Source organism: Rhineura floridana, chromosome 13 (assembly GCF_030035675.1).
Source record: "Rhineura floridana isolate rRhiFlo1 chromosome 13, rRhiFlo1.hap2, whole genome shotgun sequence".
Taxonomy (NCBI): Eukaryota; Metazoa; Chordata; class Lepidosauria; order Squamata; family Rhineuridae; genus Rhineura; species Rhineura floridana.
Window position 1 is genome coordinate 14,791,884 of NC_084492.1, and position 20,838 is coordinate 14,812,721.

Genomic DNA, 20,838 nt, shown 5'->3' on the forward strand with positions numbered 1-20,838 from the left:
AGGTTCCCCGGTCAAGCTTCAACTCTCCTGTGTATCTTTATTATTCTCAAAGGTAACAGTCTTCTATAACCTGATACCATTACTTTCTCAGGTACTTTCCTGCCACCACTGATACTGTTGCCGCCTTTTACTCTTGTAATAGCTGGCCAAGCACCAGGCATGTTTTTAAGGTACAAACACATTTATTTATTTAACAGATGTTAAGCAAGATTGGTTACATTTCAAGTTCTCAAGCATGTGGCTTCTAGATACGTTCTTTATAGTTTCAAGTCTTTACTATATACCCAGTTCATATTAACCTGCCTATAAGCCTGTACAACCTCCTCACACCTGCACACTCTCCAGTCCTCTTTATCCCAGCCAATATCAAACCCTATCTACGAGGAAACTGTCAACTCTTCCAAATATCAATCAGTCATTTCACATTCACCCAGCAATCACACACAGCACTCACCAACATTCCATACTCTCATTCACCCCTCCCAACTCTCACTACTTACCATACTCAACCTAATAAAATCGCATTTACAATAAACATCGAAGTACATCCACAACAATTATTTACATAGGAATATGGAACATCACAGTGGGTCTATCAGAACAATCTAATTGCAGCATCTTAAGGTCTACAGAAGCTGTTTTCCGCATCACATGTCATGTAAACCATATTGCATGTTGTAATCTAAAAAAGTGTTAGAAAAATGGGTGGTATTCAACGCTAGTCCTACGCAGAGTAGGCCACTGAAGCGGATGAACCTAAATTAGTAATGTGTTATTAACTTCAGTAGGTCTACTCTAAGTAGGACTTAGCTGAATTAAACCCAATGTTCTTAGCATAATGAGCCAAAAGAATCTACCATAAAGTGCCATTTTAAGGTGTATCCTCATATCCTTTTAGTACTGTTACAACAGTGGGACTATCCCTGCTCCCTTCCCCCACCTTTTTAAAGGTTATTACTGAAAAATAAATGAAGATGCTGGAAAGCAAAGTTGCATGCTCATTCCAGTAAAATGCATCCAGACTAGCGTGACAAAACCAGCACTAACAAAAATAATTTTTGTTCAATTATTAGCTTAAAAAATGGGTATATAAAAACATTTTCAAATCCAACACAGATACCAGCTGGCATAAAAAGACTTCCACAAAACTCTTTCCTCTTTATTCAACAGGCACCGAAAAGGTATTGACAGTGCATTCTACACTTTATCCAAATCCTCTAGATATTGTTGGACTCCAACTCCCCTCAGCCCCAGCCACCAACTGTAGTTCAGCATCTGAAGGACGACAGGTTCCCCACCCCTGCTTTACATTAATCCAAGAGTGTTTTCAAGTCTGAGCAGGGATCTGAACTCAGGTGTCTACCCATATATATGTCCAGGAACATTCCACCAGACACAATGTCTCCTTTGTGGAAAGACGTCTTGAAGCTGACAATTTTTTAAACATCTTGAAAATGCAGCAAACTTCTGACAAAACGCTTTTCAGGTCAGACTTTTTTTCCCTTAGAAACATACTAAGAAGTGTGACTGTATTATCAAGGTGCTAAATTTAGAACACCAGAGCCCAAATAATAACTCAGAGCTCAACAAACTCTAAAGGCTTTGTACATGACATCCACGCATCAATAGAAATAAGATACATCATTAACACAGTGCAAAAATTAATAAGGTCTAAATATAATTGCACTGAACAATATGTGTGAATTAATAACCTGCCAAGTTTGCTGTAACTTAACAAAAATAGATTTTACTAATTATTCAACACATTCTAGTTGGGTAAATAAGTTTTTTTTCCCAATGCCTCCTGTTTAATTGCAGCTTGGCACCAACAAATATATATCAAAATTATAGTATTTCCCTTGACAGGAAGTTCCTTGCTTCCACACATTGTTATGGCTCTCTGCAGAGTAACCCAGAACTGCTGACAACCTTGAACACTGCTACAACAATATTACTATACTTGGCACAGAAGTACCCTTGCGGCAAGAGAGAAGCTGTAATTTTGACTGTCACTTCATATTACACTGGATATTATTTCACTGTATACACATGCACACACTCATAAACTCTTAATGGACCACAGTTTTCTCACTGCCCAGTTCTTTTATAATAAATAAATAGCATCATAAAATAACTAAACCAATAGTTAGATCCCTTTTTTCTTCAAATCATCATTATACATACAACAAGAAGTCATGTGCAAAAGGCAATTGTAGTATGGATTGTTCAACTTTGTTTCTCAGTTAGATTGTAATCTTTATGCTGCAAAGCTTTCTGCTATAAAATATATTAAAACTGTATAAATGATAATACCCAGATGTATTGTAGCACAGAAAAAATACTGGTTGACCAATTAATCACATATTCAAACACCAAGCACTTCATTTACAAATGTTCTGAGCAACACAGTATTTATATACTGTACTGTGTATCATTTATTTTCCTGTACAGCACTACAGACACAGAGGGAACACCATCTCTGTGTGGAATTCCCAATATATTTGTACTGCTATAATTCACAGTTGGCAAGCCTGGTTTGTAATTGCTATGCATTTCAAAATATTTTTTCAAACATCCTGTTTTATACAAACTCATCCTGATGGGTGTTGTCATCCAAAAGCAGCTGAAAAGTGCCAGGCTGGTGAAAGATACCATATAGCATCTTGCCCGTACCTTAAGATCTTCAGATGAAGCTCTTCTCCACATACCACATTTGGGGAGAGGGACTAGTGTTATACAGTTACACAAGAAAGTGCCTTCTTCACTCCTTATATGACCTTCCCCTCCCTTTGGAAAATACTCTCTTTAGAAGTGTGCTTGACACAAGCACTTTTATCATTTCAGCACCAAACACAGTCTTACCTCTTTATCTAAGTATTTTTATAGTCTTAGCATGTGTATCACGTGGTAGTAGGTTAACCTGCTCTGTGGAGTTCCCCTCTTCTCTATGCCAGTGATTCCTACTAAGGAACTATCAGGCCCAGCGTCAGCAAGTGGCCAGGTCAGGCACTGGTTAAGGACCCCCGTGCCCCAGAAGGGTCCCTGGGGAACCTATCCTTAGAGTTGGGAGTGGAGCTTCCACTCTGCAATCTGCGCCAGCATTGAGTTGTGGGCCCAGCGACACAATGCTGCTGCAGATTGCAGAGTGGGAGCTCCACTCTCTCAAGAAACATCCCCATGTAGGCAGCATGGGCTTAAATGATCTACCTCCTGCTTCAACACACTAGCATGGTGCAGGCACATGCCTGCCATCACCCAAGATAGTGGTGGGGGTGTCCTAAAGGGTTGATGCCCTCACTGCCATCTTGGGTAATGGCAGGCAAGCGCGTGCAGCATGCTAGTGAGCTGACACGGCAACATGGGAGGTAGGTGGGGCAGGCGGCCCTATTTAATCCCATGCCGCCTGCATCAGGAGGGGGTGTTGGGGAGCATGACAACAAGGGCCTAGGGCAGTCTGCCAGCCCTGGGAACCATATCAGCAGCCAACACTTCTTCACCCATTTCTGGCTGAGATAGCATGTTTGGGGAGGATCTTGCACACCTGGAATGCCAAGAGTAAGGAAGCCCTATCCCTAGTAGCCAGAATTCCAAATGTGGGGACATCCAGAAGAGGGCCTCAAGAGATGATATCAGTAAATCTGAAGATTTGCAGGGTAGAAGGGGGGCTTCAGATATCCTGGTCCCAGACTGTTTAGGCCTTTTTAGGTCAAAACCATCACTTTGAACTTTGGCATTTAAAAGCCTAGGTCGACAAAGAAAAAAAAGTTTTCAGCTAGCAGTGGAAGTCATGTAGCACTGGGAATAAACTGATCTCTCTAAAGAGGGAGCTCCACAGGGCAGATGTGACTATTAAAAAAACCTCTGCTCTTTACCCTGATAGACAGATACTATTGTCAATGGCATCCCACTAGCATGCCCACTAGACTATAGTTCCCTGACTATTGGGGGGGGATCTTTTTTATGGTGAGGTCTGTATGCCCTCAGGATAGTCTGTTAGCAACCGCAGCCCAGCAGAGGGTGGGTCTGGAGCCAGCTTACAGTGGGGCCAGAGCTAAAAGTAAGCACCCCCACACACACAAACACACTTCCTTGCTGCCCAGTTTCTTTTTTGGCCTTTCCTGCCCCTTGTTTTTTTCCATACTCACCCTCCAGGCTCACCCTGGCAACATAAAATTAAGCCAAGGGCCCTATGAACCCCTCAGCCTACCAAATGCCCACTCCTGCATTGCTGCATTGTGCATGCCTTGTCCACCTCTACCTGCCCAGATATTGAGAATTATATTGACTTTGTCAGAGAGAGACTCAAAAGCAGCTTGCAACAAACAGCATCTCAATTCACATTAGAAAAATTCTACTGCAAATGAATACTCAGCTTCTGTGTCAATTTCTTCTAGAGTTCGCAGTGAGGACCAAGAGTTTTGTGAACCACCAATATGATATGATGCAGCCAACTGAGCATCTCTTTGTTAGGCATATGCCTGAACAGACCTCATTTGGAATTTTCAGTGTTTGAATGAGATACTCATAGGAGCTTGTGGACAGTGATACCCCTACAGCTGAGCAGAGGGAACTGATGTAAGGAGAAGTGAGAGAGAGAGAAGCAACAGTTGTGAAGCTTGAAGGAGTAAAAAAAAGACAGCTGTAAGTTTGTTGAATACAACTTGGAAGTGCAGAGCTTCTCTGTATAGATCTGATATGAGGCAGTGGATCTTCTGCCTTGTAGTAATGGGTTGTATCCAACAAAACAGTCCCACTCATGTTAGGGCTTCTATTTGTGCAAAGGAACAATTCTTCCCTCTCTTCCCACCAGCCCCCCCATATCCATTCTGGGGAGCCCCCCAACCCACCAGAGCAGATTTGGGGAAGTGCACAGGGAGAGGAGAGGAAATTGTGTAGCACAAGCAGAAGTTCTTCAACGAGCAGAACGTCTGCATTAGATACAACCCAATGCTTCTGACACAATACTTACATAATGTTTCTTATCATCTAATTTAAATACAGCTTAATTCTAAACAATATACAATATACAATAACACAAGCCTGAAACCCTGGAGAGCCACTGCCAGTCAGTGTAGACAATACTGAGCTAGTGGACCAGTGGGTCTGACTTCATATGAGGCTGCTGCCTGTGTTCCAATGTTCCATTCCCGTAACACTACAATTAAAACAGGAGACTCAGATCAAGAGATCAAGGGAATGTCTGAGTAAAGAGGTTTTCTTCAAGAGGTGGTTGAATGCCAATACAGATGGGGCCTCTTATATTTCAGCAAGGAAGTGCATTCCACAACACTGGTGCCACCAGTCAAAAAGCAAATGCTTGTCTTAAGTCTTCCGCCATCGATCATCCTAAAGAGATAGCACCGGTCTTAGAACTTCTCACTATCTGGGAGAGCAAAAAGCATGCAACAATATGAAAGCACAAATGTTTGTAGGCCAGACAGACCTTCATAACGGGCATGCTGAAGTGATACTCTAAGTTGGTAGGCATACACACACACACACACAGCTACAAAGGAAATATAACTTTATAAAAGTAAACCTAAAAACTCTCAGTGATTTTGCTCAAGTTTTCATATCTTGTCCGAGGGACATAAAAGTACCTGTGGCAATCTCCAACAGGTGGGCAAAGCTATTGCTTGATCTGTTCCCTAGCAGAAAAGGTTTTGCTAATTGCATAGTATCTGTAGCAACATTACAACAGCTAGGTGGCAACCTTCGACGTATGTCATACTAAATAGCTTTCTTCCCCTGACACTCCTCCCTCCTCTTCTTGCCACAACACTGAAAATGCATTAAGAAACTATCAGACTTTTTGTTTAGACAAGGAAACAATCGCTGACCTTTTTTGCCTTCTACAATAAAATGTATTGAAAAATTTCAGCAGTGCCTGCTGACCGCACCAAATTTAACAAGGTTCTCAAATGAACCTGGAGTAACTTTCCCACTGTGACATATTAATAATAAGTTCCTTTCCCCATCTATCCCAAGCCATGAATATGTAATGTTATAAAATGAGCCCTTTTCAAGCAACAGAATCTCAGACGTGAATAAATAAAAACTATCCATCACAAGCCTGTGAAAAATTAATGAGAGTTCTGAGACACCAAGGAAAAATATGGTTACTGGAAATATAAAATTCTTCAGTGATTCAACAACTGTAAATATTGTGTGTGTGTGAGTGTATATAATGTACACCTGCAGATTTTAGAAACATGCATGAATCCAAAGTATAATTGTAAAATAAAATTTACCTATCAGTGTGAAAGGAAAAAAGAAATTTGAGAAAATAAGAGGAGATGCAACATTAAAACAACTTAGATACAATGGCTGAGATCTGGCTGAATTTTGCTTGCACAAGGGCTTTCCCATCTCCTTCTTTCTGCTGCAGCCTCTTCGACACCCCCCCCCCAAAAAATACTCCCTTTCTGCAATGGGATCTTGAAGGGAGGGTTCCGGCTACAGATAACTTTTCTTGAGTGAAAGTGCCTTCTGTGCACTCAAGAGCCTCTTTATACTCTGCAAAATGGAATCCCACAGTAGATCCAATAGAATATACATTTCAAAAACAAAGTCGTTACTTCAGATATTGGAAGAAGGAAAAGGACAGGTTAGACAGGCAATCCCAAAGCCTTGTGCATGTCCTGTCAGATTTGACTCCCCGCCCCACCCCCTTTGAGCAGCAGAGCATCATTTTGTATTACAAACAGCTCTAGAAATTGCCCTCTGTTTTAAGCAGTATTTGCCAGATGGCATGAGGAACCATAGCTCAAGAGCCTGATGCCTAAAGCTTCCTGGACTACTATGGTGGCCATATGTCCTAATTTACAGAGGACAGTTTTCTGATTGAAAACATTCTCTATTTGAAGGGTTGTCTGGTCCAAGTCTGATTTAAAGATTAAGAACCCTAAGAAGGGAGACCAGGGGCCCTGAAGTTACCCATCAACAGTTTATTTATCAATATATTGTATACCACTATTTCATTAAAAACATCAAAGCGGTTTACAAGTTAAAAACAACACAGTTGTTGAATAGCAGACTAAACAGGCACACAGGCCATCTGGTCATAGTCTTCCCAACAATGGCACTGGATTTAAACTACTGTTATTATTTCTAAATTTGCACCTATGTGTATAAATTAGCATATACAAATTTTATGCAAATCTGTGCCCTCTTGTCTTCTTTTTTTTTGGTGATTCTCAAGGGGCCATCCTACTGGGCATTCAAGATTAAGTGTGTGGTTCTTTGGGCAAACTGTTTAATGCTTCCTTCTTTGAGACAATAAAACCTCTAGGAATGGTTATGTACTACGACAAAAGTTCACAGAATCGAACTGCTTTTATTCATAGATTTACTTTGCTTTAGGAACAAAATTAGAGAAAGGAGGTGATACAAGTATCTTATTTATTTATTTGTGGCATTCGTTAGTCGCTTTTTTTCAAAAGTAGAACTCAAAGCAACTTCCAAGAAAAAACACAATAATTGAAATAACTTATAACAAGAGCAAACAATTGCAAAACAATTGCAAACAAAATAATACAACCATAATAATAATAAAAAACAAATAGCAAATATTACAACAATACAAGAATTAATACCACACTATAAATATAATCTTGGATTTCCAATGTGACACATTACTAGGGGATGTGGCATGGGAGATCTATCAGGAGGATCCCACTTTTATTATTGATGATCCTTACGTATTTAAAAGCAGCCAGAGCTACAGCATTGAGGGAGAGAGGTTGAATCCTTTCCCACCACCACCCTCAATGCTGCTTTCCTGATTTAAATCCCTTCTCTTTTCCCTGAAACAGTTATTTTTCCCACAGCAGAAAATATATTAATATGATATGGGTATAGCCCCAAAAGAGCCAGTTTCAAGCAGGCACTGCCTTGATATACCACTGTAGATATAGGAACTGGTGCCTGAGGTTGCTTTTTTCTTCCTCCCTCACTGTCAGATTTTCATTGTGTTCATTCACCCTCAGAAGTTTGGGGGGCGCAACTTGGGAGAGGGCATTCTCTGTGACAGCTTCTAGGTTGTAGAACTTCTTCCCCTCAGGGGTGCAACTGGCATCTTCATGATATAGTTTCCATTGTATGCTGAAGATGCATCTCTTCAACCTGGCCTTTGACACTTCAGATATATTTTCAGAATCCACCCTATTCCTGTTATTGTAATTTTTTTAAAAAACTATTTTTAATGATGTATTTTAAATTGTGACTGTCCTGGGATCCTAAGATGAAAGCCGGGTTAACAACAACAACAGTAGTGTTTATTAGCCGCTTTTTTCACAAGAAGTATTTTGGATTGTAAACCTGAGTGCAGGGACTCTTACTGTTAATCTTTGTAAGACATTCTGGGAGCCCTTTTGGCTGAGAAGCAGTGTAAACATGTTTTTAAAAATACATTAAACAAATAAACTTTGATCAATAAATGAGTATCACAGGTTCTAGTAAGGTTTGGCAACTCAATCAGAAAAAAACCACAGAGAAAGAGTATTCAAATAGCAGAACAGTACTATTATCAATTATATTCACAAGTAATAAATAAATATTGCATTAGTCATTTGTGAAAGCAAGCTTAGCCATTATCCTATGTGATTGACATCCATAATCCACATGAGATCACAAAATGCTATGCAAACAAAAAGAAAACAAGGCATGCATGTTCAAGCACAATTACTTTCTTCCACAACAATTTATCCCTCTCAATCACTTTAGCACCTTCAGTCTAATATTTTCTCTCATAAAGCCCAAGTCTGTTCTGATAATGACAGTCAATAGCACCATCTCCAATTGATTCTGTTCACATCTGCTCTGCTAATTCAGCTATATTATAGCCAACTCATTTTCCAAGTGTTGGTTTTTATATAGCCAAAACAGCACCACACACCTACATGTTAGAGTGTTTCAGCCCACATGGGAGAACCCCAAGGTCTGCAAAAGTAGAAAACGATTTTTCAATAAAACCTAAATTGGGATGGGGGAGAGAATCCAGTTAAAGCCCAAGGGGAACTCAGCATGCTCACTATACATGGAATGCTAACTGAATATGGGCATGGGAGGAGCAAGGAATGGAAAACTCGGGGGAGATAGAATGAAGGATTCTAGAAAAGTGCATGGCTGGCTGGAAATCTCAAAGGAACACTCCACACTAACATGTACTCCATATTAACAACATTTTGTTGCAAGCCCCAATGTAACTGTTGAATTGTGACTCTATGATTGACTCTTGTAAGACTTCTGAATAAGATTCTAGCAATCATCACTTGGTATCAAACACCCTATTCAGATATTAGTTGAATGTGAGGAATAACTGATTGTATGGAGAGAAGCTTCTATGCACAGTTGTTCACATGGACACTTGCAGACATAATGATCCTGCTTCTCCTCCAGGTTCAGAAAAGGAATAAAATCAAAGATCTCCACTGCATATAATATATCCACCTTTCCAGGTGCAAACCCTACAAGCAACCAATAAATTTTACACACACACACACAGGGTGGGCTAGCTAAAATTCACTCAAATGACAGCCCCATTATAAGCCATGCCAGAGCACTTTAAAGTCCTTCTAAACCTTCCCATCTTTTGAGATGTGGTGATGGGTACTACTCCGCATTCCTTCTGTATATTATGCAAGATCACGTGAAACACGGAGTCCCTCTTTGGCACTAGTTGCTCCTTCTTGGTACCCTTACTGTGCAATCAGGGCTGTGGAGTCGGTACACCAGACCTTCGACTCCGACTCCTCTATTTTTCTACTGTCCAACTCCGACTCCTTCATAAATGGCAAATGTATATTAACTAGTAATAACAAATTTACTGTAGTAAAATGGTAGCACAAGGCATTTTATCACCACCACGTGTATCCAGAGCTTGGAAAAATTACTTTTTTGAACTACAAGTACCACGAGCCCAATCCCTGGGGTACATTTCTACCGACTCCGACTCCACCCAAAATTGCTCCTGACTCTGACTCCGACTCCACGACTATGACTCCACAGCCCTGTGTGCGATTGCATTTATTATTTGTTACATACTTTCATGAAAATCAAAGTAGTATATGTAGGTCTTTGCTACTGCAGTAGAAGACCATGGCGGAAGTGATGAAGTAGACTTCCGTGGAAAGGGAGTTCTAGGGCATGGGTGTGGAGTACCTAATTTGTACTAATTTTCTGGCCACTTAAAGATACTACTTTAAAAATATTTTCTGTAACCACATCCATTTAGAGAGAATATGAGATAAATGCTAAAAATGTACTGAATTAGCTGGTGCGGGGGGTGGGGGTGGAATTGCTGGACACAGCCAAGCATTTTTCAGTTCTGTAGCTGCTATTTCATAAGATTCTCCCAAGGTCTTCCCTTGGCACGTATCAGGGGACATCCAATGTCACCACACATTTGCGGTTTTACATAGCTTTGGAGTTCTTTTGCCAGAAGAAATATCACCTAGCTCAGCTACTTTAGGATAGCATGTATCTAATTCCTTTGGCTCACATTCAGGATCAATGAAGGAGACCTTCTTTTGTCTGACATGCTTCTAGCCAATTTATGTGAGGGGGTTTCCTCCAAGCTTTGCTTACTTGCATTTCTCATCAGCTCAATCAACAGGACCTAATCCTGCAAGAAACAACTTTATAACAGAATTACCAACTCAAGACTTGTTTTCCCCAGATCAAGCCTTCTGTGTGAAACAGAAAATGCAATATGTTTTTAACAAGAAAGCTGGAATATACTTGCATTTTTTCACAAAACAAAAACCAAAAGTCTTTTATACAAACAAAATGATTTGATATCTAGGACTGCAGTTTTTGCTCTTCATCTGGCCCTTAGTTATGCATCAGTTCATGCCTTCTGTGCTGCTTGTACCCAAAAGATCTGAGATGAATTTTGTTTGGGTTTTCTGCAACAGAAGAATCTTTTTTTAAAACAAACAAACAGGATAATTGATGACTTTAGCATAATAAGAGGCAAGCATTTGGGGTTTGCTTCCTAACTGGGGGCATGGGTCCAATACATCTGGTCCACCCCCAGAAAACAGAAAGTTGGACATCCAGTAATGGAGCACACAAAGGGTTAGTTCCTCTTCTGTAGAAAGCAGACGATGAGGGGTAGTGTTTATTTTTGAGATGTAGGAAAGAGCTCACCCCCCACCCCCAGGTGGGTGACTATACTCTGTCTGTGGTAGACATAACTTGTAGAGGACACTTTGACCAAAGGCTGTACCAGAGAATACAAAGGTGTTGATGTGATAGCAGCTAATCCCTGGTAGAGACCTTATTGGAACCATTCCTTCCTGTGCCTCTAGGTTGCTTCTATGTTTTGTGGCATTCCATGGTTGTCAGAGAGATTTTGTTTGTTGGTTTCAGTAAATGTTATGTGATAAAATTATTATTTTTATTTTATTTATATACCACCCTTTCTCCCAGTAGGAGAATAAAATCACTAAAAGCAATTCCAACACAGATGCAGACTGGGATAAGCTCTCTACTTAAAAGGCTTGTTGAAAGAGGGACGCCTTCAGCAGCGCCAAAAAGGTAGCAGAGATGGCACCTGTCTAATATTTAAGGGGAGGGAGTTCCAAAGGGTAGGTGCCACTACCCTAAAGGTCCATTTTCTATGTTGTGTGGAATGGACCTTCTGATAAGATTGTATCTCCAGGAGGCCTTCACCTGCAGAGTGCAGTGATCAAATTAAGAACTGGAAGGTTCACTCCTCTCCCAGAAGGGTAGAAAGTTGTTTCAGTTTTGGCCCCGCCTTCTACACAAGATGAATTAACCCTTTGCTATTGCTGTGCTCTTCCACTGACTTCACTTTTCCCTGTTTTCTTTAAAATTGTGAGAGGTCAATTGTAAAACATTAAGAGACACAGCAGAATGTTATAAGCTAGAGGACTGAACTTACATATGTACTCAGTTATGACATCATGCTCCTTATCAGGAAAACTTCACCACACTATATGAAAGCAGTATACCATGCCCATACTTAACCTCAACAGCGCTCGTGCAAAGAACCAATACAGAAGACTGCACCTTCCCATTCATAGGTAAAGCAGCACAGTGATAAATGAGTTAGTTCCTACATATGATTGGTCTTGAAACTCATAGAGGGAGATGGGAGTCCATTCTTATTATCATAAAGCAATTTAATGCAATGTATTCAATACTTATATGTGAATTTTCCATCTTTGGGGATCAGCGTAACATCTGTCTTCAGTGGTGGGGAGGGTCTTTCCCAAGACAGGTGTGTTTCTCATTCTGCCCTCCTTATCATGACATTTAGCCTTCTCATCTTCAAACTTACCTCTGCCAGAACAACTGTTAGGAACTTCAGCAAAAGAAAAGCATACTTTTTAGGATCTATATGCAAGTCAAGAGTAAGACCCTGCCCATCCTTAAAGGGAATGCATCATGAGCTTATTAGGCCTGCCATGGCTCTTAGTGAGCAAACTCCGTTGCAATTCTCTAACCAGTGTTTCCCAAACTTTTTTATTTTTTTGTTGCTGGACTACAGTTCCCATAATTCCTGACCATTGGCCATGCCGGCTGGGGCTGATGGGAGTTGTAGTCCAGCAACAAAAAAAATAAAAAAGTTTTGGAAACACTGCTCTAATCAATCCAGCATTCGCTATGTATTGGCAATGCTAATCGGTAACATTTTCTTACAACAGAAGATAGGTGGTTCGAGATCATTAAACATCTAGTCCTTTTTCATACACTGACAAATTATTAACTTGAATGCAAGTCACCACTGACTGCTTTCATAAATTGCCTTGGACTCAGCCACACTTGGAAGCAGCTGTAAGTCAGGAATAAGGGACCTGTACACTTTGTACAAAATCGAATCATCAACCCTGTGCCCACCTTGAATCCCTTTTCTGTTGGCAACTAAAGCAAGCCAGGAGGACTTCCCTACAGCTTATCTGTGTTAGCCAACTGCTGTATTAAAATATCAACATATAAGACAGCTCTGCAAACTTCTAGTCACACAGTGTTAAAGACATCCTCCTGCTTCATCCGTTCAGCAGAATTTCATTTTGAAACAAAATCTCCCTCGCTACATAGCTCCAATTCATTACAGTTGGGAGATATCCTTTACTTAGGCTGCAATCCTGTCCACACTAATTGGAGAATAAGTCCCACTGAACTCAGCGCAGTTTACTTCTGAGTATGTATAAGATTACACCATCAGAGTTCTGCAAGATGAGCAGAAAGTTACTGCAAGAAAACTTCTACAAGTAATCATTTGTTGGGAAGTCGATGCAGATAACTGCTAAAAAAAATTTTTTTAAAAAAATGGTTGACAGACAGGAGGAGTTCCCTTACAGCATTACTTAGCTGGGTGTGCGAGTACAATTTGTGACCTTCTGTGCAAAACTGCAGCTAATTTCTGCTGAATAGGGCCCTTCATTAACAGCAGAATCCAATTTGTAATTTAGTGTTAAATGCACACTCCACAAAAAATACTTATCAGGCAGTGGATAAACTGAAGCGTAGATACAAAACCTTTTGACACACACAAGCAGGAACTAATAATGCGACATTTTTCAAATTAGCTTTTTGAAGCACCTCTAACTGAACCTAACATTTATTGTAGACGCACGTCAGGTGTTTTGAGAAGGGAAGGAAAAGATGATGGGAACCAAGGAAAAAATATTTATGGAACGAATAATTAATTTTACTGACTGCAAGTTGCTACTCTTCCCTGTTTAAACTCATAGCAGCCAAACAGTGTTAAATTATATTGGAGAACCAATTCAAATGGCTTCCATTAGTAATTTGGCAAGCTTTTGTGACTGGCTGCTAATCAATTTTAAATAAAGCTATCCTATCTGAAAATCAGAGACCCAGTGTGGCGGAGTGGTTAAGGTGTTGGACTATGACCTGAGAGACCACAGTTCGAATCCCCACATAGCCTTGAAACTTACTGGGTGACCTTGGGCCAGTCACTACCTCTCAGCCTCATGAAAACCCTATTCATAGGGTCGCTATAAGTCGGAATCAACTTGAAGGCAGTACATTTACATTTTTTATCTGAAAATCAAAGTCACTTCAAAAGTTGACACATCTTCATGACACACACCTGTAAATCAGTAACTAACAACTAAATGACTGAATCTCAAGGCGTTAAAAGAGCAATAAGGAAAAAGAACGTTGTCATATCATACTGCTGTTTATCATCAAAATACATTTGTCACTTCTGAAGAGTCTGTCTTCCCACACAGACACCAGTGCTTTCTTGTGGTTTTATTTTATAATGCCAAGGAAAAAGTTTTCAAGAAATGTTATTCAGACCATTTTACAACACAGTAGTGTCTTAATTATGCTTGACATTTCAACAATCAAGAGTAATTAGGCCCATTTGTGATGTAAATACTCAGCAGAAGAGATCACATTTAACATTTGAAATATGTCTTTGTGTATGCTTTTAATTTCTTTTCAGGCATAATGGAAAGACATCATCTTAGCATCAAGTGGTGGAGTTGCATTTCTGCTTTCTACCCAGAATGGAAGAAATCAGCAATTTCTAGGGATACACTTGGTGTGAAGTTTAAACCGCATGTTATTGTGTGAAAATGTACCTATCTTCACTTTTCTTATAACGCCAGATAAAAGACAAATATTGATAGAACAAGCAGATAAAATAACATTTCATTAATTTTCTCTTCTTCACTTCTCTAGTATTTGTACCCACTTCTCATTCTGCAAGGAAGCACAAAGCAGCTGACAGTAAGTATCACACAATCAATGCAAAAATATCAAAATCTCAATCACCATAAACACTATAAAATACATATCTATTCAATTAATAAGAAGTACAATACCATACCAAACTCAGAATGACAAACCAACTAATACATCTAAATCAGTAGTTCAGAAACCTAGTATCAACCAAAACTAACAAAACCTAAGAGCACAAACCTATACATGCTCACTCAGGAGGAAGTTCAGTAGGGTAAGATGGTAAAAGATTGCAGCCTTATCCAATAATATACTTAACAAAAGCCAACCAACTCAGGGTGGTGACAGAAAAATACATCAAAATTAACAAAGCAGGTTCTCCCATGTAAGGACTATGAAATGTATCTAAAAGTTCTACTGAAAATAGACCAATTGAAATTAATGGCCATGTATAACTTAGGTCCATTAATTTCAATGGTCTACTCTGAGTAGAACTTAGTTGGATACAACCTTATGGAAATGGACATGGACTGCCTTCAAGTCGATCCCGACTTATGACTACCCTATGAATAGGGTTTTCATGGTAAGCGGTATTCAGAGGGGGGTTACCATTGCTTCCCTCTGAGGCTAGTTCTCCCCAGCTGCCTAGGGCCTGCTCAGCTTGCCACAGCTGCACAAGCCAGCCCCTTCCTTGTCTGCAACTGCCGGCTGGGGGGCAACTGAGATCCTTGGGACTATGAAGCTTGCCCACGGCTGAACAGGTGGCAGGGCACGTAACCCCTGAGCCACTCACTGTGAGGTGATCTTTAGCTGGCCCTTGACACCCAGGAGACACGAGCAGGGATTTGAACTCACAGACTCTGGAATCCCAGCCAGGCTGTCCTCCCCACTGTGCTATACCAGCTGTGTGATAGGTGCCATTAAATGCCACTTTGCATTACACCTGCAGGTTTTTTAAAAACTGTAAATAGCATCAAGTTTGTGTTTGTGTGTGACAGTGTATGTGTGAGTGAGTGAGTGAGTGAGTGAGTGTGTGTGTGTGTGTGTGTGTGTGAGTGAGTGAGTGAGACAGAGAGAAAGAATTAATGGGATCAGAGCAGGCATGAACAGGAAATGTAACCCTTTCCTCCCCTGCTATGACCCTGAGGGAATTCTCTTTTCTGGAACTAGTATTTGCTTTGGGAGAAATCCCCTCTGACACCATATTTCTTTACATCCTGCACAATGACTATGTAAGAGAGACCATAGCTCGGTGGCAGAGAACATACTTCGCATGGATAAAGTCTTAGATTCAATCCTAGCATCTCCACTTAAAAAGATCAAGTAACAGTTGATTGGAAAGTTGATGCTTGATACTCTAGAGAGCAGCTGTCAGAGTAGACAGTACTGGGCTGGATGGATAAATACTCTGACCTGGTGCAAAGCAGTATTCCTAGGATAAATGGAGGACTGATAAAAATTTAGGAATTCGTATGTCAAGTGCTTCCAAAATAGTTATTTCATTTACATCAAGAGAATTCCATGAATTATATGCTCCTAGAATATAGCAGCCTTCCACAATAGAGTTACATGGACTGTATAATCTAAGGAGAAGTTTTGCTTTAAAAGGATGCAGCAAGTGAAACAAAAGTTATCTTGCAATCATTCCACAGCTCAGTGCGGCAGCAACTACAGCAAGATAATTACAAATGGCAGTTCCTAATTAACAAGGGTAGAGATGCGAGCTTAGTTATTAAGAAATTCTCTGTGCATTAAGGAATATCCCTACACAATTTTCAGTGCAAGCAGGCAGGCAGGATACAAAGCTTGCTGGTTTGATGGCACAATTCATCCTACACCATATGGAGCTATTCACCTCTAGTGCAATTATTCTTGAATGAATGAATGAATCTTCATTTTTACCCCGCCCTTTTTCCAAAACTGGAACTCAGGGCGGCTTACAAATAAAAACTACACATAGGTAAAAAAACCATACAAAAATATACAATTAAAATAGAATTATACTATTCGCGACATTAAAACCATGAAACATACACTTAAGATACTAAGTACTATTCTTGTGCTATGTCTGTGCTCTATTTGCATGTGGTCCATGAGATCACACCAAAAATAATAGCAGAAAATGCTGAAGGTGTTGCCTTGAATGTAAAAAATCAGGCCCGAATGACCCCTCACAACACTCCAGTGAAGACAAGCTTGGCTCTACCCAGCCCCAGCTGTTCCCTTGCTTGTCATCCTACACGTTAATTCTTTTGCTTGCTTAGGATCTAGTATAGCTGCACTGAACTTCAGGAGGAGTTTAATCGTGGTGGTGTGGTGGTTAAAGTAGACTTTATTTATTTCAGGTATTACTATACTATTTAATATTCAGAATTTCTTTGTGGTGTAACCCTTTCAATCTTGGGTCCCAGAGGTTGCTGGAATACCATTGTTCCTGACCATTGGCTATGCTGGCTGGGGATTATGAGGAGCTGAAATTCAACAACATCTGGGAACCAAAGTCAAAAAATGCTGCATTCGAGTGTTGTGACCCAAGTTCAAACCATAGAATCAAAGAATCATAGAGTTGCAAGGGGCCTATAAGGCCATCACGTCCAATCCCCTGCTCAATGCAGGAATACAAATTAAAGCATACTTGACAGGTGGCTGTCTCTTGAATGCCTCCAGTGTTGGAGAGTCCACCACCTTCCTAGGTAATTGGTTCCAGTGAGCTCATTATTAAGTGTCCTGCACTCTGGGGCAATAAAAAAGCGATCCTGGCCCTCCTCTGAATGCCAACTTTTCAAGTACTTGAACAGCGCTATCATATCTCCTCTCAGTTTTCTCTTCTCAATGCTAAACATGCCCAGTTCTTTCAGTTTCTCCTCATAGGGCTTTATTTCTAGTCCCCTGATCATCCTTGTTGCCCTCCTCTGAACCCGTTCCAGTTTGCCTGCATTTTTCTTAAAGTGTAGTGTCCAGAACTGAATGCAGTATACAAGATGAGGCCTAACCAGTGCCGAACAGAGGGGAACAAATACTTCACACAATTTGAAAACTATACTTCTGTTAACAAAGTCTAAAACAGCATTTGCCTTTTTTGTAGACACATCACACTGTTGGCTCATATTCAGCTTGTGATCAACAACAATTCCAAGATCCTTCTCACATGTAGTATTGCTGAGCCAAGTATCCCCCATCTTATAACTGTGCATTTGGTTTCTTTTTCCTAAGTGTAGAACTTTGCAGTTATCCCTGTTAAATTTCATTCTGTTGTTTTCAGCCCAATGCTCCAGCCTATCATGATCAGTTTCAATTCAAGTTCTGTCTTCCAAGGTATTAGCTATCCCTCGCAATTTTGTATCATCTGCAAATCTGATAAGCATTCCCTGCACCTCCTCATTCAAGTCATTAATAATAATGTTGAAGAGCACTGGACCCAGGACTAAGCTCTGCAATACCCCACCCATTACCTCCTCCCACTTTGAGAAGGAACCATTGATAGCCACTCTTTGAGTATGATTCTGTAGTCAACTGTAAATCCACCTGATAGTTGTTCCATCCAGTCCACATTTCGCTAGCTTGCTAATCAGAACTAACGGGGCACTTTGTCAAAAGCTTTGCTGAAGTCAAGATATATTATGTCCACAGCATTCCCACAGTCTACCAGGGAGGTTACCCGATCAAAAAATGAGATAAGATTAGTCTGGCAGGATTTGTTCTTGATAAATCCATGCTGGCTTCTAGTAATCACTGCATTGTTTTCAAGGTGCTTACAGAAAAATGAAATGGAAATGGGCTGCCTTCAAGTCGATCCTGACTTATGGCGACCCTATGAATAGGGATTTCATGGTAAGCAGTATTCAGAGGGGGGTTACTATTGCCTCCCTCTGAGGCTAGTCCTCTCCAGCTGGCTAGAGCCTGCTCAGCTTGCCACAGCTGCACAAGTCAGTCCCTTTCTTGTCCGCAACTGCCAGCTGGGGGCAAGTGGGCTCCTTGGGACTATGCAGCTTGCCCATGGCTGCACAGGTGGCAGGGCACGTAACCCCTGAGCCACTGTGGGGGTGATCTTTAGCTGGCCCTTGACACCCAGGAGACACGAGTGGGGATTTGAACTCACAGACTCCGGATGCCCAGCCAGGCTTTCCTCCCCACTGTTCTATATCAGCTACAGACTGACTGCTTTATAACCTGCTCCAGAATTTTCTTAGGGATCTATGTCAGTCTATAGTTCCCAGGTTCCTCCTTTTTGCCCTTTTTGAAGATAGGGACAACATTAGCCATCTTCCAGTCATCCAGCACTTTAGCCATCCTCCACGATTTCACAAACATAATAGACAGTGGTTCCAAGAGTTCTTCAGCCAGTTCCTTCAATACTCTAGGATGCAATTCATCGGGTCCTGGAAATTTTAACTTGTTCACAGTGATTAGCTATTCCTTTAGCATTTATCTGTCGATCTCAAGCTGCAATCCTGTCCGTTCGACTTCACGTGTCCCCGGAGGGTCACAGACCCTTTTTTGGGAGAAGACTGAGCCAAAGTAGGAATTGAGCACCTCTGCCTTTTTTTTGTCATCTGTTATCTTTCTGCCATCCTCACTGAGTAGCTGTTCCACCATTTCTTTTCCCTGTCTTACTACGGGTGCACCTAAAGAAAGGGGTTTTCTTTGCTTTTGGCATCTCTCGCTAACCTCAGCTCATTCTCAGCTTCAGCCTTCTTAACGAAATTCCTGCAATTCCATGCTACCTGTCTGTATTTTTCCTTTGTGGCCTGGCCTTCCTTCCACTTTCTGTATGTGTTCTTTTTTGTTTTCAGGTCATGTCTAAGCTTTCTGTGAAGCCACATTGGCTTCTTCTGCTATCTTCTTCCCTTTTCCTTGATGGAATTGTTTGCCATTGTGCCTTTAGAATTTCCCCATTTAGAAACTTCCACCTACCTTCGACTCCTTTTCTTATTAGGGTTGCTTGCCACAGAACCTTACGTACCATTGTTCTGAGTTTTTAAAATCAGCTTTCCTGAAGTCCCAGATACGAGTATGGCTAACTCTCAGCTTTTGCTTCCTTTGAAATCAACAGCTCAAGTATGGCATGGTCACTTCACCCCAGAGTTCCTGTAACTGCCACTTCATCCACCATGTCATCTCTATTGGTTATAATCAATTCAAGGATAACTGATCCTCTAGTTGCTTCCTCCACTTTCTGCAGGAGAAAGTTATCTCCAACGCAAATCAGGATTTTTTTGGAGGGGCCGTGCTTCGCAGAATTTGTCTCCCAACAGATATCAGGGTAATTGAAGTCTCCCATTACTACCACATCATGCCTCCTCGACACACTGGAAATTTGCTTTGCAAAAGTTTCATCCTCATTTTCTCCCTGATTGGATGGTTGGTAGCAGACTCCAACTATCATATTCCTTTTATCCCTTGCCCCATTAATTTTAATCCAGATACTCTCGATGGAGCTCCCAAGCTCATCCTCCTGTATTTCTGTGCAGGGATATATATTTTTAATATATAGTGTGACTCCACCTCCCTTTCTATTCTTTCTGTTCTTTTTAAACAAGTTACATCCGTGAATTGACGTATTCCAGTCATGGAACTCATTCCACCAAGTTTCAGTTATACCTCTCAAGTTGTATTTACTCTCCTGTATTAAGAGTTCTAGTCCATCCTTTTGTTTCCCATACCCTGGGTATTAAGTATACAGATATCGAAGAACATGAGATTTACAGCCTGGCTTCCTTCCTACATTTTTATGAAGACTATTACTGTGTCCCATTAGAGCCGTTCCCTCAGTTCCTCTTACTGTGCACAATCCTTTGTTAGTTGTTACCGTCAAGTTTACATCTCCCTTCCCCTTATGAATTTCTCCATGCTGTGGCCAAACACATTCTTTCCAGTCCTTGTGAGGTGCAACCCATCACTTGCCAGCAGTCCATCTACCAGGAAGTGTAGCCTGTGGTCCCAGAATCCCAGTATCTCACATCAGCACCATCTTTGTAGCCAGTCATTCACCCAGAGTATTTTCTTTCTCTTTCCACTCCAAAGTACCAGAAGGACGGACAAGAAAACTATCCGGGCCCCCAAGCCCTTGAGCTTCCTTCCTAGAGCTTCAAAGTCTGACATGATTTCTTTGTAGCTCCGCTTGGCAGTATCATTTGTTGCCACATGGGTGAG

General features: G+C 40.9%; 1 protein-coding gene across 10 annotated transcripts in view; it reads right to left on the reverse strand.

Annotated features, from left to right (window-relative positions):
• The window catches only part of WWOX (WW domain containing oxidoreductase), a 797,581-nt gene that overhangs the window by 674,753 nt on the left and 101,990 nt on the right, over window positions 1-20,838 (reverse strand). Inside the window, exon 6 of one of the 10 annotated variants that reach the window (XM_061594682.1) lies at window positions 12,194-12,331. The exons of the other annotated variants lie outside the window; for them this stretch is intronic. Coding sequence (XP_061450666.1) covers window positions 12,257-12,331 — 75 coding nt within the window. The 3' untranslated portion in view covers window positions 12,194-12,256. Of the gene's footprint in view, window positions 1-12,193; window positions 12,332-20,838 lie in introns of those variants that run through there. 10 annotated transcript variants of the gene reach the window in all.